This window comes from Heteronotia binoei, chromosome 5 (assembly GCF_032191835.1).
Source record: "Heteronotia binoei isolate CCM8104 ecotype False Entrance Well chromosome 5, APGP_CSIRO_Hbin_v1, whole genome shotgun sequence".
Lineage (NCBI taxonomy): Eukaryota > Metazoa > Chordata > Lepidosauria > Squamata > Gekkonidae > Heteronotia > Heteronotia binoei.
The window spans coordinates 11,679,632-11,700,793 of NC_083227.1; the positions used below are offsets into that span (position 1 = coordinate 11,679,632).

Genomic DNA, 21,162 nt, shown 5'->3' on the forward strand with positions numbered 1-21,162 from the left:
ATTGGGCATGCTTAGGCCTTCTCTGGAACCCTGGTGTGGAGTACAAGCTTGGCTTGTTCAGCTTCCCTCCAAAAGTAATAGTTCCCTCCAAAAGTAACAGTTCTCCCATGTGAGCCTAGGACACAACAGGAAGGTTGTGAATTTCTTTATCCTCCATTTGAACAATGTGGCCTCCACTCTTCATCCCCCTCCTGCAGAATTAGATAACAACCAAATTTACTAAAGTTCTGATGTTCTCCTATAACTGCAGTAAGCAGAAGTTAGCTTACTCTTCTTGTGTTTTGTCTTGAATGTCTTATGGTGCTTGACAGGCCTCGGATTGAGTGGGAGTTCACAGGAGCACAGCTCCTGAACCTTTCTGAGAGTTCCTTCTCCTCCTTCTGAGAGTTCCTCCTCCTTGTCTATTGAATAGTAGGTGCAGCTGCATAACAATCCCTGGATGAGCTCCACCACTTATTTTTCTACAAAATGACTGCTGATGCTTGACAGATTTATTTATGGATGGACAGACAGGTGGATTATAGATGGATGGACAGAGAGAGAGAGATGATATAATCTATCCAGGGCTATTTTTGTGGGAAAAGCCCAACGGGAATTCTTTTGCATATTAGGCCACATACCCTGATATTACTGTTGTTTCATGCAGACCTTTTTTGTGGAAAAAGTTCAGCAGGAACTCATTTGCATATTAGGCCACACACCCCTGGTATTACCACTATTTCATGCAGACCTTTTTTGTGGGAAAATCTCAGCAGGAACTCATATGCATATTAGGTTCACCCCCTGATATTACCATTATTACATGCAGACCTTTTGTGTGGGGAAAACTGAGAAGGAACTCATTTGCATATTAGGCCACACACCCCTGACACCAAGGCAGCCAGAACTGCATTCCTGTGCTCTCCTGCTCCAAAAAAGCCCTGCTGTCTGTGATGTCACTTTTCTGCACCTGTGATATATTTGGCTGAAAAGCAGATGCTGAAGGACAGGTAGACGGTAATGGACCTTGTACAACGCACATGATTGGCTCAGAGCGTGAGATCCGATGGCTGATGACCCTCCCCACAGCCTAGTTGTTGCTCCAGAAGTGCACCTTCCAGTCCCCAAGGAGATCTCCACCATTCAAGGAAAGTGAGGTCCCTCAAGATCCCTGTCTCCACCCAACAGGCCAACATTGTCCACACCAATGAACAGTTAAGTAAATCCTGAACCCAGTGCTGCCCCATGCGTATGAGTGGACCTGCATTGAGATACCCAGATCAAAAGGGGATTGCTGGAGACTGAGACTCTGTTAAAGGAGGAAAGCCAGACCTGAGGTTGGCCTTCCTCCTCTGGGAGATCTGAATGTTGTGCTATGGGAAGTATGCCCCAGCCCTGGCCCTGGTGAGGTGGGTGCCTGGTCACATGACCATGTGTCTGGTCACATGACCATGTTGGCACAGTTCAGATGTCCCAAAGGCATTTGGAGTGCCTTCAAAGTACATTTACTGCATGAGAGGACTAGGGATACATGAGCATGAAGGGAAGCCAGCTTGCCATACGGTGGGTAGGACAGGCCAGGAACAGAGTCCAATACATACAGGCATTAGGCATGAAAAAGTGTGTGTGTGTGGGATTTAACTAGCTGTTCTTTTAATCTTTTTTTTTTAAAAATTCACTATTTTGCATGCTAACTTACTGCCCAATGCCAATATGAAGCACTGTTCACTGGACTCCATTTCATGGTCAGATGAAGTGTGCTTACCCTTAATAAAAAATTGGTGGTATAAAAGTCACCATTTGATTCTAACTTTCTTCTATTGCTTCAGAGCAACACAGCTACCCACCTGGATCAGGTTTATTGTGCGCCTTGAGTTCTACTATTATGGAAGATGGAGGAAAAGATCTTTTAAATTCCATTTACCCCGTGCACAATATTGTCTCTATCATGTCACCTCTTAGTCAAAGAGGTCAAAGCCCCAGAAACTTTTACCTTTCCTCATACAAAAAGTTCTCCGACACTGATGAGTTCCCATAAACATGTTTTTCTTCAACTGTGCCCAAATTGATAGTTTCAGGAGCTTGCAATGGAAATTCTTTGCCTTATAATTACCAAAATCGTGGTGAGGTCTTCTCTTCCATGAGGAATTGCTTCAGAAATCACCTTCACAAACAATCATGTCATCCTCAGACTCGAGGGCCAAAGTGATCACTTTATGTGATGCACAAATACCTCCTGTGACAGCAAGAATCGGGGCTGAGACATAGTGAAAGACACCACTGTTTTCTATAGTATCAGCTTTTCCAAGATGGAAGCCTGGATCCAGTCTTTAAATCTGTCTTGCCTTGAGTCTGGAAGACGGGCTTGGAATTTGCTAAAGAGCTGAGGATGTACTTGAGTAGCAGATGCAAGGGAGAATTGTGTCAGGGCAGATACAAAATGCTGATAGTGATGCTGGTGTTGGTGCTTCTTCTGCTCCTTACCCAGAGCATCGTCTGTGGGGCAGAAAGGGCAAAATGCCCATTGAATTTGTTTGAGGATCAAAAGAACCCTGTGAACCATTATAGGCCAGGAGACTACCTTATTGGCGGGATCGTACCTGTATCTGCTGCTGATCGAACACCAGTCTACTTCAATCAGCCTCCCAGAACTCATAAGTCAGTAATTTGTGATACAGATGTAATATGATTCTACTTCATTTGAGTTTCATAGACTCCCCTTTCTTATGTCTCTGGATAAATCACCGTCTTTAGTTGGTTCTGATATTTTTTGTTCTGAGACTGTAGGAGCATGAAAGTGTAAACGGAGCCCTGATGGATCAGACTTGTGTACCTAGTTCAAAACCGTGTCTCACAGAATAGCCGTTAGTTCTTCAGGAGGGCCAAGAATACAGCATAGAGTCCTTCCGCTGAGGTTGATAGTTGGTAGTATTACTTAGAGGTTTACTGTCCTTGAATGAGCAGATTCAAATCAATCACAATGGCTAGTAGCCACTGGTCCACGTACCCTCCATGAATTTGTCCAATTTTTTTTCAAGTTGTCTATTCCTGTGCCCCTCACTCCATCTTCTGCAATCCATTTCTACCTTTTGATAACTCACTGTGTAAAAAAAAAAAAAGCTCCCTTTTGTCTGTCCCAAATCTACTGTCCATCACAGTTTTGGATATCCTTAATTGCTAGTGTTTTGGGAAAGGGAGAAAAAAATAGTCTCTGTCAACTCCCTCTCCCCTCTCCATAAATGTATTAACCTCTTTAAATTCCCCCGCTGAGGTAGCTGAGGTATCTTTCAGCCTGTTGTGTATGAGGGACAAAGTGAAGACTATTAGGTCTGTTCCTGCCTGGCTCATTGGAGCCCCTCAATGTAACAGTAGTTTGTTTCCTAGCAGAACAAAGCCTCTTTGCTTCTATGATGTAACTAGATAGAGACTGCAGCTAAGAAGATGTTTCTCGTAATACGTGATTCTCAGTCACAGCTCAAAAAAAACAGCCTGCTAAGATTGCTGGTGTCCTGGTAGGTTTTAAGCGATAGACACCTATTCATTTTCGTGGCAGGCATGAAGTAAAAGGAGGCTAATTGCCTGACTAAAAGCAAGACCTATCTGTTGCCTAGAAAGAACCGGGGATTTGGTATGATGTTTTCAATGAAAGGGAACAGAAATCATGCCCCTTTTCTTGGCAGAAATCCAATCACAAACTGTGTGAGCATCTTGGCCTTCCTGTTTGCCATTCGGGACATCAATCGGAACCCCCGGCTCTTGCCCAATGTCACTTTGGGCTACAACATCTACGACAACTACGGTGATGCACGTCTGAGTTATGATGGCTTGTTCTACCTGCTCTCCTCTGGGCAAAATAATATCCCGAACTATCACTTCGGAAGAGAGAAGACCCTCCTGGCTGTTGTTGAAAGGGATGAGTCTGAAATCTCCATCCAGATTTCACATCTGATGGGCATCTTCAAAATCCCACAGGTAGGAGTGTTTCTGTGAGTGGGGCAGCTTATCCTAATTTTATTAAGCAATCTGTCAAGAGAATTTCTCTTCACAGGACGTCAGGCTCTTTCTGGCTTCCAGTGAGACCACACACACCCTCTTGGTTAGATTATAAAATAAAACAATTCATTAAGCTTGACAATCCTTGCTCTGTGTAAATTCTGCTACCTGTTCGTGGACTTCCTTGAGGATGAGGCTCTGCCTTGACTGGCCACAAATTACTTATCTCTGCCTTCTAGACAATTCTCCACCTATGAGGTTTTCATTCTTTAGCCAGGATCTGGCTGCATTCTGGTGATCATGGAGTCCTTTCATTCTTGAGGGTCTAGAGCAGTGGTTCCCAACCTTTTTGGCACCAGGGACCGGTTTAATGGAAGACAATTTTTCCACGGAGTGGTGAGTGTGTGGAGGTGCCTGGATGGATGAATGAGGTGGTGCTTCCCGCATACCTTAGGTACCGCCTTTCCCCTTAAGTTCCCCAGAGAGCACTTTGGTCTGGATCACAAAATCTGCTGTCAATCCCCAGCTCTAAGGAGGCCAGGCTCACGACAACTAGAGCCAGAGCCTTCTCTGTAGTGACCCCCCCCCCCCCAGTGGAAAGACTTGCCTGAAGAACTTAGGGCCCTGAGAGAGCTCATACAGTTCCGCAGGGCCTGTAAGACGGCACTCTTCCACCAGGCATTGCTGCCCACTACAGTCCTCAGGCAACGTCTGCACCACCTCTTGCAAGCTGCCCTGAAGCAGCAGCGGAAAGGAACATCTAAGTTCTGTTAACAGAGAACATAACTTTAAATTTAATACCATAGCGTCAAAATGTTAACTTTTATGTTTTAAACAGTTTTATGGTTTTTATGTCTTATACATCAGGGGTGGCCAACAGTAGCTCTCCGGATGTTTTTTTGCCTACAACGCCTATCAGCCCCAGCCATTGGCCATGTTGGCTGGGGTTGATGGGAGTTGTAGGCAAAAAAAAATCTGGAGAGCTACCGTTGGCCACCCCAGTTATACATGTTTTGTACTCATGCATGAGCATGTAAGCCGCCCTGAGCCTGCCTCAGCGAGGAGGGCGGGATATAAATGGAATCAAATAAATAAATACATAAAATAAGTGTCCTTCTGACACGTGGACTTGTATCATCTTCATGGCACGGATGTTGCCCCCATCTCTTCCTTTCCTTCCTAGGTCGGTTATGGGTTTGTTTCCCACATTCTTAATGATCCAGTTCGGTTTCCTTTTTTCTATCGGACGGTTCCGAAAGAGGAGCAGCACTACCCGGGGATTGTCAGACTGCTGGTGCATTTCGGATGGACGTGGATCGGTCTCATCGCGTCCGACACTGAGACCGGAGAACAGTTCCTGAGAGTCTTTCCTCCTCTGGCCAGCAGGAGTGGGGTTTGTGTGGCCTTCTCACAGACTTTCCCAACCGTACAGCTATTCCTGAAAGATGCATTGTTCTTGTCGTCAGATGCATTTCGCTTGTGGAGGGAGGTCAATGTATTTGTTTCTTATGGGGAGACACAAGTTTCGGTCAATATATTTATCCGTATGCAAGCACTAGCTGAAATGTGGATCCAGCCCCCTGTGGGGAAAGTCTGGATCACCACGGCCTTGTGGGACCTCACCTTCTACTTTTTGAAACCACATTTAACTTCCGATCAACTCTATGGCTTCTTTTCCTTTTCAATGCAGACAATCAAAAGGATAGGATTTTTCACTTATGCAAAATTGTACTCTTCCATCGAGCAGTTTTGGGAGCAATCATTCCATTGCGTGTATTCGAAGCCCGCTTTGTCCGTGAAAGGCCAAGTCAGCTGTGCAGAGAGAGAGAATCTGGAGGACCTTCCCCAGGATATGATCGAAACGATCTTTTCTCGAGACAGCTACCTTACCTTCCATGCTGTCCACGCTGTGGCATGGGCCTTACACGCCGCTTACGCAACAAGGTCCAAGCAGGTATTCAGCAGGGGCAGCTTGAGACCCCGCCCTCTACAGCCCTGGCAGGTATTCCTTTCTCCACATCAATATTACCAATTAAAACAGTTTTATATTGCAGTCAGATGTTGGTACGGCCACAGAGGTAACCGTCTCCTGGCCGAGACCCCTCTCAAGAGCTGTTTCTGTCAGAGTTCAAGATCCAAGCAGATCTTTGGCAGTGACAGCTTGGGATGCCTCATGGTACAGTTTGGTGTAGTGGTTAAGTGCACGGAGTCTTGTCTGGGAGAACCGGGGTTTGATTCCCCACTCTTCCACTCGCACCTGCTGGATGGCCTTGGGTCAGCCATAGCTTTTGTAGGAGTTGTCCTTGAAAGGACAGCTGCTATAAGAGCTCTCAGCCCCACCTACCTCACAGCGTGCGTGTTGTGGGGGGAGGGGAGGGCAAAGGGAAATTAGATTGTAAGCTGCTCTGAGGTTCCTTTGGGTAGTGAAGTGTGGGTATAAAGCCAATCTTTTCTTCTTCTGCTGCTTTTGTTCACCTGGGTTTTGGCCACTGTATGACACAGAGTGTTGGACTGGATGGGCCACTGGCCTGATCCAACATGGCTTCTCTTATGTTCTTATGTGACACAGAGCATTGGACTAGATGGGCCATTGGCCTGATCCAACAGGGCTTCTCTTATGTTCTTATGTGACACAGAGTGTTGGACTGGAGGGGCCACTGGCCTGATCCAACATGGCTTCTCTTATGTTTTTTGTGACAAAGAGTGTTGGACTGGATGGGCCATGGGCCTGATCCAGCATGGCTTCTCTTATGTTCTTATGTGACACAGAGTATGGGACTAGATGGGCCATTGGCCTGATCCAACAGGGCTTCTCTTATGTTCTTATGTGACACGGAGCGTTGGACTGGATGGGCTTCTGTCCTGATCCAACATGGCTTCTTTATGTTCTTATGTGACACAGAGTGTTGAACTGGATGGGCCATTGGCCTGATCCAACATGGCTTCTCTTATGTTCTTATGTGACACAGAGTGTTGGACTGGGTGGGCCATTGGCCTGATCCAACATGGCTTCTCTTATATGACACAGAGTTTTGGACCGGATGGGCCATTGGCCTGATCCAACATGGCTTCTCTTATGTGACAGTGTTGGACTAGATGAGCCACTGGCCTGATCAATCATGGCTTCTCCGATGTTCTGAAGTCTGGGGCAGTGATGTTCTGTCCTCTTGGTGCTTGGGAGGGCAATATTGGAATGGCTTCCAGTGTTCCTGCTGCTGGAACTTCCTTTTTTTGTGATAAACAATTTTATTAGTAACATATGGTAGCAGAACTATATCTACAACTTATAAAGAACTTAAGATAAAAGAAAAATTTTTCTACCCCATATCTTACTTTCCCCTCCCCTCCCTCCGTTACTTGACCCCCGCCAGTGTTATTTTTTTTTAAAGATAAACAGGTATTAAAGGTACCCTTAGTTATTAAGAAAAGACAAAAAGAACCCCCCCCTATTGGTTATATTCTTATTCTTATTTTAAACGTCTTAATCCTCATCAAAGATTGCCCAATGTCCTTTTATTTTCCACTCTTTCTCTACGTATCTTCTGAATTTTTTCCAGTCCAACTTGAAAAGTTCCAAAACATAGTCTCTTAGTTTTCTTGTTAATTTGTCCATTTCACTCCATGACATAACTTTTGTAATCCAATCCCATTTTTCTGGTATTTTTTCTTGTTTCCACAGCTGCGCATATAATGTCCTAGCAGCTGAGAGCAAGTACCATATTAAAGTTCTATCGTCTTTTGGAAATTTTTCCATTTGTAATCCCAGCAAAAAAGTCTCTGCCTGTTTATTAAATTCGTATCCCAAAATTTTAGAAATCTCTTGCTGAATCATCTGCCAAAACATTTTAGCCTTTTCACAAGTCCACCACATATGGTAGAAAGAACCTTCATGTTTTTTGCATTTCCAACACCTATCTGGCATCTTATTATTCATCTTTGCTAATTTTTTTGGAGTCATATACCATCTATACATCATCTTAAAACAGTTTTCTTTAATACTATGACATGCTGCGAGTTTCATATTCTTCCATAGATATTCCCAAGATTCCATCTTTATTTCTTTGTTTACATTGATTGCCCATTTTATCATTTGCGATTTCACTACTTCATCTTCTGTAGACCATTGTAAAAGTAGTTTGTATACTTTTGAAATTAATTTCTCATTATCTCCAAGCAGAATTCTTTCCATTTCTGTTTGCTCTTTCCTTATTCCTTCAGCTTTAATATCATTCTCCACCAGACTTTTTATTTGTTGCATTTGAAACCAATCATATTTGTAACTCAACTCTTCTGCAGTTTTCAGTTCTATTTTCCCACTTTGTATTTTTAGCAACTGGTTGTATGATAGCTGTTTTTCTTTGGCTGTTTTAGCCGTTAACTTTATCACTTCAGCTGGCACTATCCACAAAGGTCTCCTCTCGTCACCATATTTATTATACTTTATCCATACGTTTAATAGACTGTTTCTTATATAATGGTGAGAGAAAAGACCATCCATCTTCTTTTTTCTGTAGTACAAGTATGCATGCCAGCTGAATTTTTTTCCATGACCTTCCAACACTAAAAGTTTTTTATTTAACAACGTTATCCATTCTTTCATCCATACTAAACAAACTTCTTCATGGTACAGTTTCAAATCTGGTAGTTGGAATCCACCTCTCTCTTTTGCATCTGTCAAAATTTTCATTTTGATTCTTGGTTTCTTCCCAGCCCACACAAATTCTGAAATTTTCCTTCGCCATTTATCAAACTGTTTAGCATCTTTCACAATAGGAATAGTTTGAAACAAATACATAATCCTTGGTAGAATATTCATTTTTATTGCAGCTATTCTGCCCAACAATGACAAGTTGAGCTTGTTCCATTTTAACATATCTTCTTCTATTCTGCGCCATAGCTTCTCATAGTTGTTTCTGAACAAATCAATATTCTTCATTGTTATCTCTACCCCTAGGTATTTTACCTTAGAGGTAACTTCACAACCCGTTAGTCTTTGTAGTTCTTGTTGTCTATTTACCTGCATGTTCTTGCACAAAATTTTTGATTTTTCTTTATTTATATAGAGTCCCGCCAACTCCCCAAACTCTTGTATTCTTGTTAATAATAAAGGTGTAGCTTGTATGGGATTTTCATTTATAAACATTATATCATCAGCAAATGCTCTATATTTATAGGTATATCCTTTTAATTGTAACCCTTCTAAGTCTTTTTCTTCTTGAATCTGCCTCAATAAAATTTCAAGAGTCATTATAAACAACAATGGTGAAAGCGGGCAGCCTTGTCTAGTACCTTTGCTGATTTTCATTTCATCTGTAAGATCTGCATTAACGCACAACCTTGCCCTTTGTTCAGAATAAATTGCCTTTATCATTCTTATAAAACTTTCTCCAAGCTTCATTTTTTCCATCACTGCAAACATAAAGTCCCAATTTAAATTATCAAATGCTTTCTCTGCATCCGCAAAGAATAATGCTACTTCTTTTTCTGGGTGTCTTTCATAATATTCTACAATATTCACAACAGTTCTAATATTATCTCTTATTTGTCTTTTAGGAAGAAAACCAGCTTGATCTTCCTTTATAAAGTTTATCAAATATTGCTTAAGTCGTTCCGCCAGAATTCTTGTAAATATTTTATAGTCATTATTCAAAAGCGAAATTGGTCTGTAATTTTTCACATTTGTGACATCTCTATCCTCTTTGGGTATCAAAGAAATGACAGCTTCTTTCCATGTGTTTGGTACGTTCCCTTTGGTTCTTATTACATTCATCAGTTTCTGCAATTTTGGTGTTAATTCATCTTTAAAAATTTTTAAATATTTAGCTGTATATCCGTCCGGCCCGGGAGCTTTATCATTTTTCATCGCATTGATTGCTGCTTCAATTTCTATTTTTTCAATTGGATCATTCAAAACTTTTCTCATATTTTCAGTTAGGGGCTCAATTTTTATTTTTTGTAGATATTCATCTATCTTTTCTCTCTTTACTTCAGCACCTTTGAACAACTTGGCATAGTACTTAAAAAATTCTCTTTTTATTCCCTCTTGGGTAACTACTTCTCTTTCATCTGCTACAATTCTACTGATTATTTTATTTTCTCTCTTTTTCTTCAGTTGCCACGCCAAATATTTCCCCGTCTTGTTTTCTCCTTCAAACGATTTCTGCTGAAGCCTTTTCAAGTTCCATTCCACTTCTTTGTTCAACAAATGTCTTAATTGAGTTTGTAATATTGAAATTTCCCTTAGAATTTTCTTTTTCCCTGGTCTTTTCCTCAGCTCCCCTTCTTTTTTCTTTATTTCATTTTGAATGTCCAATAATTGTTTTTCTTTTTTCCTTTTATCTTTATTATTCAAAGTAATCAACAACCCTCTCATTACTGCTTTGTAGGCATCCCAGACCATCTGGAAATCAATATTTTCTTTGTCATTCACTTGAAAAAATTCCTTAGTCTCTTTTCCAAGAAAAGTCACTGTTTCTTTACTCTGTAGCAAATCTTCATTCAGTCTCCATCTTCTCAATCTTTTGGACAATTTTGTAATCCACATTATTGGGTTATGATCCGCTCCAATTTTAGGTAGAATCTCTATCTTCCTTGTTATGAGGCCTAAGTCTCTGGTTCCCCGCAGCATGTCAATTCTGGAAAAAGTCTTATGTCTTGCAGAGAAAAAAGTATAGTCCCGCACTTCAGGGTTAAACTTTCTCCAAATATCTTCTAAATTTTCTTGTTTAGCTAATTCAAAGAAAGACTTTGGCAATTTCCCTTCTTTCCTATCATTTTTTTTCCCCTCCAGATCTATCCAGTGAGTTCTCGACTGTTCCATTAAAATCTCCCATTAAGAGTATTTGATCATAAGTCAACTCATCTAGCTTTTGTATAATGTCCTTAAAAAAAAAACATCCTTTGCACCATTAGGTGCATATAGTCCCAATAACAACATTTTTTTTCCCATTTAGTATTATCTCCACTGCTACGAATCTTCCATCTTTATCTTTAAATATTAACTTTGGCTCCAGATCTTGTTTAATATAAAAAACTACTCCCCTTTTCTTCTGTTCAGCTAACAAAAAAAATTCCATTCCCAATTGTTTGTTCCATAAAAATGTATAATCCTTTTGTTTAATATGGACTTCTTGCAAACAAATTATATTACAATTTTGCTTCTTGATCCAATGAAAAGTTGCCCTTCTTTTTTGTGGTGAATTTAGTCCATTAATGTTCCAAGAAAGTAATTTGTAATCCATCATGGTGCAAATTCTTTATTTTTTTCAAAAAATTTCCTCAACTCCCGGGCGTTTGTAATTGTAACTCTCTTCCCCTGAAGTTCAAAACTCAAACCTTCGGGGATTATCCATCTGTACCTTGTGCCATTGTCTTTCAATTTTTCTGTCAACTTTTTGTATGTTCTCCTCTCGTTTATCACTTGTCTTGGCAACTCCTTCATAATTCTCACTCTGCTGCCTTTTACTATCAGTGACTCCTCAAAATTTTTCTTCATGATCCTTCCCACCATTTCTTTTGTCAAAAATCTTGGTAAATTATTTTTTTTGGCAAAAAGCGAGTTGACTCTATACATATGGTCGTACATGCTTTTAGTCTTATCAGGGTCTTCATCTAAAAATTCTGCAATTATGTTTATTATATATCCTTTCAAATCACCATTCTCTTCTTCAGGTACTCCTCTCAGACGTATCTGATTTTCCATTAATTTGCAATCGTGGATTATCACTGTTTCTTGAACTTTCAGCAAGGTGGTATCATATATTTTAACTTTCTCTTCCACCTCCTGCACTTTCTTAGCTGTTTCTCCAATTTTATTTTTGAGCTCCTCCCCTCTCTCTCTCTCGGCTTGGCTTCCACGTTTGCTGCAGGCTCGCTGGTGGCTGACAAGACCAGCTCCTCCACTTCATTTTTAATCACTGTGACAAGTTCTTCCTTCATTTCCTCCATCATTTTCTTGACTCCCTTCATAATCCTGGCTTCCATAGCCTCCATTTGGTCCTGCATTTTTTCTAATGAAAGAGCCCATGTTCGGGGCTGCCTGGGTTCAGACATTTAGGCAAAAAAAAAACAAAAAACAAAGGGATGGAAAAGATAAAAAAATAAAAATACCAGAGGATCCAGTCTCACAAATTACAACTTTAGCTCCCAAATTCAAAAGATCTAAATTTTCTCTCTTAGTTAAACTTTATTCTGTCCTCTTCTGAGCTTCCAAGGCCCAGATATAGATTTTTTAGGATTTTTTCTCCCCTTTTAAAAATGAACTTCCTGATGGCCTCCTGCGTGTGACACAGAGTGTTGGACTGGATGGGTCATTGGCCTGATTCAACATGGCTTCTCTTATGTTCTTAAGACCTGATCTTACAATACTAAGATTGCCTAGCAAAGCTGCAGCTTTTGCCATTGATTACAGCAATGGGTTTTACGAGCTACATGTCCCTTCCAGCTTAGGAACATTCCTAACACAGATGTGAGGTAGGTAACCTGGGCCAGAAGAATCTTGATTCTCTGGGAAACAATTCACATAAAATGTTATGCCCTTAATCATAGAATCATAGAGTTGGAAGGGACCTCCAGGGTCTTCTAGTCCAACCCCGTGCACAGTGCAGGAAACTCACAAATACCTGCGCCTAAATTCACAGATGGCCATCTAGCCTCTGCTCTAAAGGTCAGGAAGTTCTTCCTAATGTTGAACCTAATATTCTTCCTAATGTTTAAAAACCTCCAAAGAAGGAGAACCCACCACCTTCCAAGGAAGCCTGTTCCACTGAGGAACCGCTCTAAAGGTCACGAAGGTCTTCCTAATGTTGAGCCTAATGTTCTTCCTAATGTTTAAAAACCTCGAAAGAAGGAGAACCCACCACATCCCAAGGAAGCCTGTTCCACTGAGGAACCGCTCTAAAGGTCAGGAAGTTCTTCCTAATGTTGACCCTAATGTTCTTCCTAATGTTTAAAAAACTCCAAAGAAGGAGAGCCCACAGCCTCCCGAGGAAGCCTATTCAACTGAAGAACCGCTATGTCAGGAAGTTCTTCCTAACATTTAGTCAAAAATGCTTTTGATTTAATTTCAACCATTAGTTCTTGTCTGACCTTCTGGGGCCGTAGAAAACAACTCTATAGGAGAGTTTTCTATAGGAGAGCCCTTCAAGGACTTGAAGATGGTGATCATATCACCTTTCAGCAATCTCCTCTCCACTCTAAACACACCCAGCTCCATCAACTTTTCCTTGTAAGACTTGGTCTTCAGGCCCCTCACCATCTTAATTCTTAGGAGAACTGACCACGTTGTCTCCCTTATCCAGTCATTCAGACGATTATCTCTTTAGTTTCTTCAGGGTTTTCATTTTCAAAAAAACTCCCTTGCCCATAATTCTCATCATACAAGCCCTTTCAATTTCCTATCCCAGCTGTATGATTCATGTACAAATGAGTCTGGGTGTTGGCTTAGCATAATTTTTAGTTTTTATTTATTTACTTATAGCAGATAAAGCCTATCTTTCTCACTGAAACTCAAGGCACATTATAAAGTGTACATCAGAGCAACCAAAAGGACAAGACATCTAATAAGGAGAACAATCAAGCTAGGATTACAGAAATCTGAAAGAAAATAGGAGGGACCCCTCAAGGACTTGAGGGACGGCACATCACATAAACCTATTTCCCCCTCCATGTATAATTTCTCCTTTCCCTCTTCTTGGTGATCCCTATACACTCTCCATGCCTCCTTCTCTCCTTCTCAGTTATCCACCAACTTACCTTTTACTCACCTCCCATCTTCGACTCTATTTATTCTTTATTTACTGCATTTCTACCCTGCCTTTATCCACAATGGGGGCCAAAGTGGCTACATTATTCTCTTCTCCTTTTTATCCAGATAACCCTGTGAGGCAAGGTAGGCTGAAAGAATGTGACAGATCCTAACTCATCTGCTATATTTCCACAGCAAGGCAGGAATTCAAACCTGGCCCTCCCAGGTCATCGTCTGAAGCTTAGTTTAAAGGGACTGCATAAGAAATCAGGAAGAACATATCAACATATGAAGCTGCCTTATACTCAATCAGACCCTTGGTCCATCAAAGTCAGTATTGTCTACTCAGACTGGCAGCGGCTCTCCAGTGTCTCAAGCTGAGGTTTTTCACACCTATTTGCCTGGACCCTTTTTTGGAGATGCCAGGGATTGAACCTTTTTGCACTTGAGCTGCAAACTATAGGAGCATGATGCAAGACATGGAAGAAGTAAGGGAATAGGGTTGCCAAGTCCAATTCAAGAAATATCTGGAGACTTTGGGGGTGGAGCCAGGAGACATTGGGGGTGGAGCCAGGAGCAAGGGTGTGACAAGCATAATTGAACTCCAAGGGAGTTCTGGCCATCACATTTAAAGGGACAGCACACCTTTTAGAATGCCTTCCTTCCATAGAAAATAATGAAGGATAGGGGCACCTTCTTTTGAGGCTCATAGAATTGGACCCCCTGGTCCAATCCTTTTGAAACTTGGGAAGTATTTTGGGGAGAAGCACTATATGATATATGGAAAATTTGACACCTCTACCTCAAAAAACAGCCCCCCCCCCAGAGCCCCTGACACCCGCGGATCAATTCCCCATCATTCCCTATGGGAATCGTTCCTGGAGGTGCATAATGGCTGTGGAGGTGGAGCTTCCCCCGCCGGCCAGTTGGCTGGGGGAGGGGGGAAGCCTGTAAAACCAGGGGATCCCCCGCTGGGACCTGGGGATTGGGAAGCCTATAAGGGAAACTTCCAAATAATTTTAGGCCCCCTTTGAATGAACAAAACATTCTGTTTAATTTATTTGATTCGATTCAAAACTACAGTGAAGATAGACGATGTGACTATAGAAGATTAGAATTCCAACTGAACTGTACTGAGACATCCACCCTTGTTGTGTCCTAGGCTCAAATGGGAGAACTGTTACTTTGGGAGGGAACTGTTACTTTTGGAGGGAAGCTGAACAAGCCAAAGCTTGTACTCCACACCAGGGTTCCAGAGAAGGCCTAAGCGTGCCCAATCAGGGGAAGGATTGAAACATAAGTAGCCAATTAACATCTAGGCTCATACTGTACCCTGATAGGCCCTTAGGCCCCTGTAAATAGCCAATCCATGTACATAGTTAAGGACCAATCAGAAGGGGGCAAGAATTGTATAAAGGAGCGGGAGGTTTGAATAGAGCTCTGTCTGTGTTTGTGTTCCTGAAGTAAAGCTTGCTGAAATCACTCTCCGACTCTGGTCTCTTACTGCCTCGACCCCAGTACTTTACAACCCTCTTTGGCTGGTTTCTAAGTGCCTGAGTTTTCTCTTTCCTTTTAGCTTCATGCTTTCCTGAGGAACATCCCACTTTCCAATACTTCCGCGGGTAAAGTGTACTTGGATGAGAACAGGGACGTTGCAGTAGATTATGACATTGTGCAGTGGGTGGGATTTCCCAATGACTCCCACGGGGGAGTGAAAGTCGGGACTGCGGAGAGACAGCCATCCGGAGAGTCCAAAATCACTGTTCACCAGAAGGCCATTATGTGGCCCAAGAAGTTAAACCAGGTGGGGAAATCAATTGGTTTCATAGCCTTTTCTTAATTACTTTCTATGATCGTGTAAATGAATGTATCTGTTTGTTCTAGCTGAGGCAGATTGAAATAAACAAAATCCAGATTCAATATGGGACAATGTACAGAGATTTTGCACAGTGATGATTGTGGTACTAGGGCTGCTCGGGGCATATTGGTATCCACTCCTGGAAGGTGTGTTTTCTAGCTAAACCCATGCTTTTTTGACTGTGTATAGACAGAAGTTGAGCTTTTTATTCGTCCATACCTGGCCTATCCAATCCCAAAACTTCATACTTTGTCTAATAAGAGAGGCTGCCCCTGCATCTAAAAATCACCCTGAAGATCACATTTTAGGTCAGTGCAGATAGGATCCACGGTGGCGCATTAGACTGGGTCTTGGTTAAAGCCAGGATGTACTGGAAAACAGACAGGAACAACTCTTACAGGATCCAACTCAGAACCAGGGCTGCCAACCTCCAGCCGGGGCCTTGAGATCTTCCAAAGTTACACCAGATCACCTGAATAAAGAGATCAGCTCCCACAGATAAAATGGAGAGCAGACACCATGGCATTATTGTATGCTACTGAGTACCCTGCCTTTCCAGACTCCACTTCCAAATCTCCAAAATAAATAAATAAGGTAAAAAGGTAAAGGTAGTCCCCCTGTGCAAGTACCAGTCATTTTTGACTCTGGAGTGATGTTGCTTTCACAATGTTTTCACAGCAGACTTTTGACAGGGTGATTTGCCATTGCCTTCCCCAGTCCTCTACCCTTCCCCCCCAGCAAGCTGGGTCCTCATTTGACTGACCTCAGAAGGATGGAAGGCTGAGTCAACCTGGAGCCAGCTACCTGAACCCAGCTTTGGCTGGGATCGAACTCAGGTCATGAGCAGGACGTTCCGACTGCAGTTCAACAACTTTACCACTCAGTGGCACGGGGCTTGTTAAATAAAATAAAAACCATCCCAACCCACAGTTTGCAAACCTACTCAGACCTCATATGGAAGAATCTCTAGTGGAAAGGAGCGTCAATCTTGCACCTTCCACCAAGGTGGCAATTTCTGAGCCAAGACTCTGTAAACCATCTAACTTATATAAACCTGGAGAAATTATGTCTCCTTTGCCCTGGCCTAGAAGGCCTCACATCCCGGACCAAAGATTGCCAGTCCAAAGCCTCCCATCTTCTATCTTAAGTCCACAGATCCTTCATTTACCACCTCCAATGCTTCCTTTTGAATTGCCCAGGCTCAACCGAGCAAAGAAAATCCGTCTCCCACTCCTGTGGTAGCATCACCCTCAAATTAAGGCTTGAACTCTGAACCAAGAAAGCCAGGCCTGCACAGAATATCTGCATGCACAAAATTGATATTCCCTTTTCCCTTCTGCTTGACTTTCCGGTTAGTCCATACCCTATTTTAGGTGTTCAAAGAATTGTCAGCCTGGACAAGCCAAGATGACTCAGGAAGGGAAGCCATTTTGCTGCTATGACTGTGTCCCATGCCCAGAAGGAACCGCCTCCACAAAGGAAGGTGGGTGACTGACTCCAAAGAAATGACCTTGCTAAGTTTTAAAAGAGAGAGAGAGAGAGAGAGAGAGCCAGAAGGCAAAGTATCTTCTCCACCCTCTGCTGCTCCATCTCTCATCACAGCAGCTCTCTTTCCCTGCCGAAGTGTCTGGAGCAGGGATAGGTCAACCTGATCTGAAAAAGATCTCTGGCATCAGGGACAGTGCGTAGGAGCAGGACAGGTAGGCAGCTGCCTAGGGCACCATCTGGTCTACAGGGGCACTGCAGGGTGCCCTCTTCCCCCACCCTGCCGTTCTCATCATCCCAGGTTGGCACAGACCCAAGAAGGCAAGAGAGGCTGGGTGGCACGGTGCTGTGTGCTCTTCTCAGAGCCTGCCTTCCCTTGCAAGGGAAAGTGGGCTCTGAGGTCAGTACACACTGCCCCACTTCTCTCACCTTCCTGGATCTGCCGGGAGCAGGAGCAGAACCTAGAGTGTAAGGAAACCTGGTGTGGGCCCTGTCTGGTATAAATGTCCAAAAGGATTTCTAAGAGAAATAACCAAATAAGCTGTCTCAGTAGACAGCACTAGCAGAAACAGATAAATGAGAAGGGTTCGTTCTTCAGGTTTGTGCATTAGGATGCAAGAACATAAGAGAACTTAAGAAAATAAGAGAAGCAATGTTGGATCAGGTCAATCGCCCATCCAGTCCAACACTCTGTGTCACACAGTGGCCAAAAAATTTTTATATATAGCCTCTAATAGCCACTGATAGACCTCTGTTCAATATTTTTATCTAAACCCCTCTTGAAGGTGGCCATGCTTGTTGCCGCCACCACCTCCTGTGGCAGTGAATTCGACATGTTAATCACCCTTTGGGTGAAGAAGTACTTCCTTTTATCCGTTTTAACCTGTCTGCTCAGCAATTTCATCGAATGCCCACGAGTTCTTGTATTGTGAGAAAGGGAGAAAAGTACCTCTTTCTCTACTTTCTCCATCCCATACATTATCTTGTAAACCTCTATCATGTCACCCGCAGTCGACGTTTCTCCAAGCTAAAGAGACCCAAGCGTTTCAACCTTTCTTCATAGGGAAAGTGTTCCAGCCCTTTAATCATTCTAGTTGCTCTTTTCTGGACTTTCTCCAATGATTTAATATACTTTTTGAGGTGCGGTGACCAGAACTGCACACAGTACTCCAAATGAGACCGCACCATCGATTTATACAGGGGCATTATAATACTGGCTGATTTGTTTTCAATTCCCTTCCTAATAATTCCCAGCATGGCGTTGACCTTTTTTATTGCAAATGCACACTGCCTTGTCATTTTCAGTGAGTTATCTACCACGACCCCAAGATCTTTTTCTTGGTCAGTCTCTGCGAGTTCACACCCCATCAACTTATATTTGTAGCTGGGATTCTTGACGCCCACTCACCCAGCCTCAACAGGTCCCTTTGGAGTTTCTCACAATCCTCTCTGGTTCTCACCACCCTGAACAATTTAGTGTCATCCACAAACTTGGCCACTTCACTGCTCACTCCCAACTCTAAATCATTTATGAACAAGTTCAAGAGCATGGGACCCAGTACCGAGCCCTGCAGCACCCCACTGCTTACCGTCCTCCATTGCGAAGACTGCCCATTTATACTCACTCTCTGCTTCCTATTACTCAGCCAGACCCGGTGACTTATTAGTTTTTAATTTGTCTATCAGTTGTAGGACCTCCTCTTTTGTCACCTCAATCTGACTCAGGTCTTTCAACACCCATTCCAAAATTAGTGGTTCTGGGGTGGGCAAGTTCTCATCTTCCACAGTGAAGACGGAGGCAAAAAATGCATTCAGCTTCTCAGCCATTTCCCTATCCTCCTTGTTGGATCAGCCATGTTGGATCAGGCCAGTGGCCCATCCAGTCCAACACTCTGTGCCACATAAGAACATAATGTGGCATAAGAACATAAGAGAAGCCATGCTGGATCAGGCCAATGGCCCACCCAGTCCAACACTCTGTGCCACATAAGAACATAAGAGAAGCCATGCTGGATCAGGCCAATGGCCCACCCAGTCCAACACTCTGTGCCACATAAGAGAAGCCATGTTGGATCAGGCCAATGGCCCATCCAGTCCAACACTATGTGTCACAGAAGAACATAAGAAAAGCCATGTTGGATCAGGCCAGTGGCCCATCCAGTCCAACACTCTGTGTCACATAAGAACATAAGAGAAGTCACGTTGGATCAGGCCAGTGGCCCATTCCAGTCCAACACTCTGTGTCACATAAAAACATAAGAGAAGCCATGTTGGATCAGGCCAGTGGCCCATCCAGTCCAACACTGTGTGTCACATTAGAAAAGTCACGATGGATCAGGCCAGTGGCCCATTCCAGTCCAACACTCTGTGTCACATAAGAATATAAGAGAAGCCATGTTGGATCAGGCCAATGGCCCATTCAGTCCAAAACTCTGTGTCACATAAAAACATAAGAGAAGCCATGTTGGATCAGGCCAGTGGCCCATCCAGTCCAACACTGTGTGTCACATTAGAAAAGTCACGATGGATCAGGCCAGTGGCCCATTCCAGTCCAACACTCTGTGTCACATAAGAATATAAGAGAAGCCATGTTGGATCAGGCCAATGGCCCATTCAGTCCAAAACTCTGTGTCACATAAGAACATGAGAGAAGTCATGTTGGAAAAGGCCAGTGGCCCATCCATTCCAACACTCTGTGTCACAGAAGAACATAAGAGAAGCCCTGTTGGATGTCAATGGCCCATTCAGTCCAACACTCTGTGTCACATAAGAAGAGCCATGTTAGATCTGGCCAGTGGCCCATCCAGTCCAACACTCTGTGTCACAGAAGAACATAATAGAAATCACGTTGGATCAGGCATAAGGTGAGTGCAAAATCTGCCCTTGTTTCACATGCCCAGCTCAGGCAAACCCCACTGTCCTTCAAATTCATCATTACTGTCCTTCAAATTCATCAAACATACGGACCTGACACCAAGAAAATCCCCAGGTGACCCAGAGCGTCTCGGATTCAGAGGGATGGAATCCCTGAATTTGGAAGCACACCTATCTTTGAGACTTTTGGCTGTTGGATGTATGGTCACCCCTTTAAATATCCTTGAATATATTAAAGATCATAAGATTATGATGACGATATGTTAGATACTAAAATGGTTTTGTTCTTTCCAGATGCAGACCATTGTGACAAATGTCCGGAGGATCAGCATCCAAACAGTGACCAAGATAAATGCGTGTTGAAGGCTATAATTGTGCTTTCCTATGAAGAATCCTTGGGGGTTATCCTAACTGTCATTCCTCTCCTCTTTTTTCTACTCACTGGTGGTATTTTAGGGCTCTTCATTAAATTCCGAGATACTCCAGTAGTCAAAGCCAACAACCGGGTCCTCACCTACATTCTGCTGGTTTCTCTCCTGCTTTCCTTCCTCTCCTCCTTTCTGTTTATTGGCCAGCCAACAAAGGTGACATGTCTCCTTCAACAAGCCACCTTCAGCACCATCTTCTCGGTCTCTGTCTCTTCTGTCTTGGCCAAAACCATCACTGTGGTGGTGGCCTTCATGGCAACAAAGCCAGGGAACAGGGTGAGGAAGTGGCTGGGCAAGAATTTGGCCAACTCCATCATCATCTCCTGTTCCAGTCTCCAAGTTGGCCTCTGCATCATCTGGCTGGGAACCTCTCCCCCCTTCCCAGAGTCCGACATGCACTCCCAGGCTGGGCAGATCACGCTGCAATGCAACGAAGGGTCTGTGGCCATGTTTTATGGTGCCCTGGGCTACATGGGCTTCCTGGCTGCCGTCTCTTTCACTGTGGCTTTCCTGGCCAGGAAGCTGCCTGGGGCCTTCAACGAGGCCAAGCTGATCACCTTCAGCATGCTGGTGTTCTGCAGTGTGTGGGTGTCGTTTGTGCCCATCTACCTGAGCACAAAGGGGAAATACATGGTAGCCGTGCAGGTGTTCTCCATGCTGGCCTCCAGTGCTGGACTGCTGAGTTGCATCTTTATTCCCAAATGCTACATTATTATAGTGAGGCCTGATCTGAATACCAAGCAGCATTTAATGACAAAACTGAATAGATAATGGGACATCCCTGTAAACCTCTGGCCACA

The 21,162-nt window shown here is 43.2% G+C and overlaps 1 protein-coding gene across 1 annotated transcript; it reads left to right on the top strand.

The window, feature by feature from the left end:
- Positions 1-1,045: 1,045 nt before the first annotated feature.
- On the top strand, positions 1,046-21,133 carry LOC132571702 (vomeronasal type-2 receptor 26-like). Its single transcript, XM_060238495.1, has 6 exons — positions 1,046-1,131; positions 3,660-3,951; positions 5,156-5,926; positions 15,294-15,521; positions 16,932-17,058; positions 20,229-21,133. The coding sequence occupies exons 1-6, from the start codon at positions 1,046-1,048 to the stop codon at positions 21,131-21,133; spliced, it is 2,409 nt and encodes an 802-aa protein (XP_060094478.1).
- Positions 21,134-21,162: the final 29 nt, after the last annotated feature.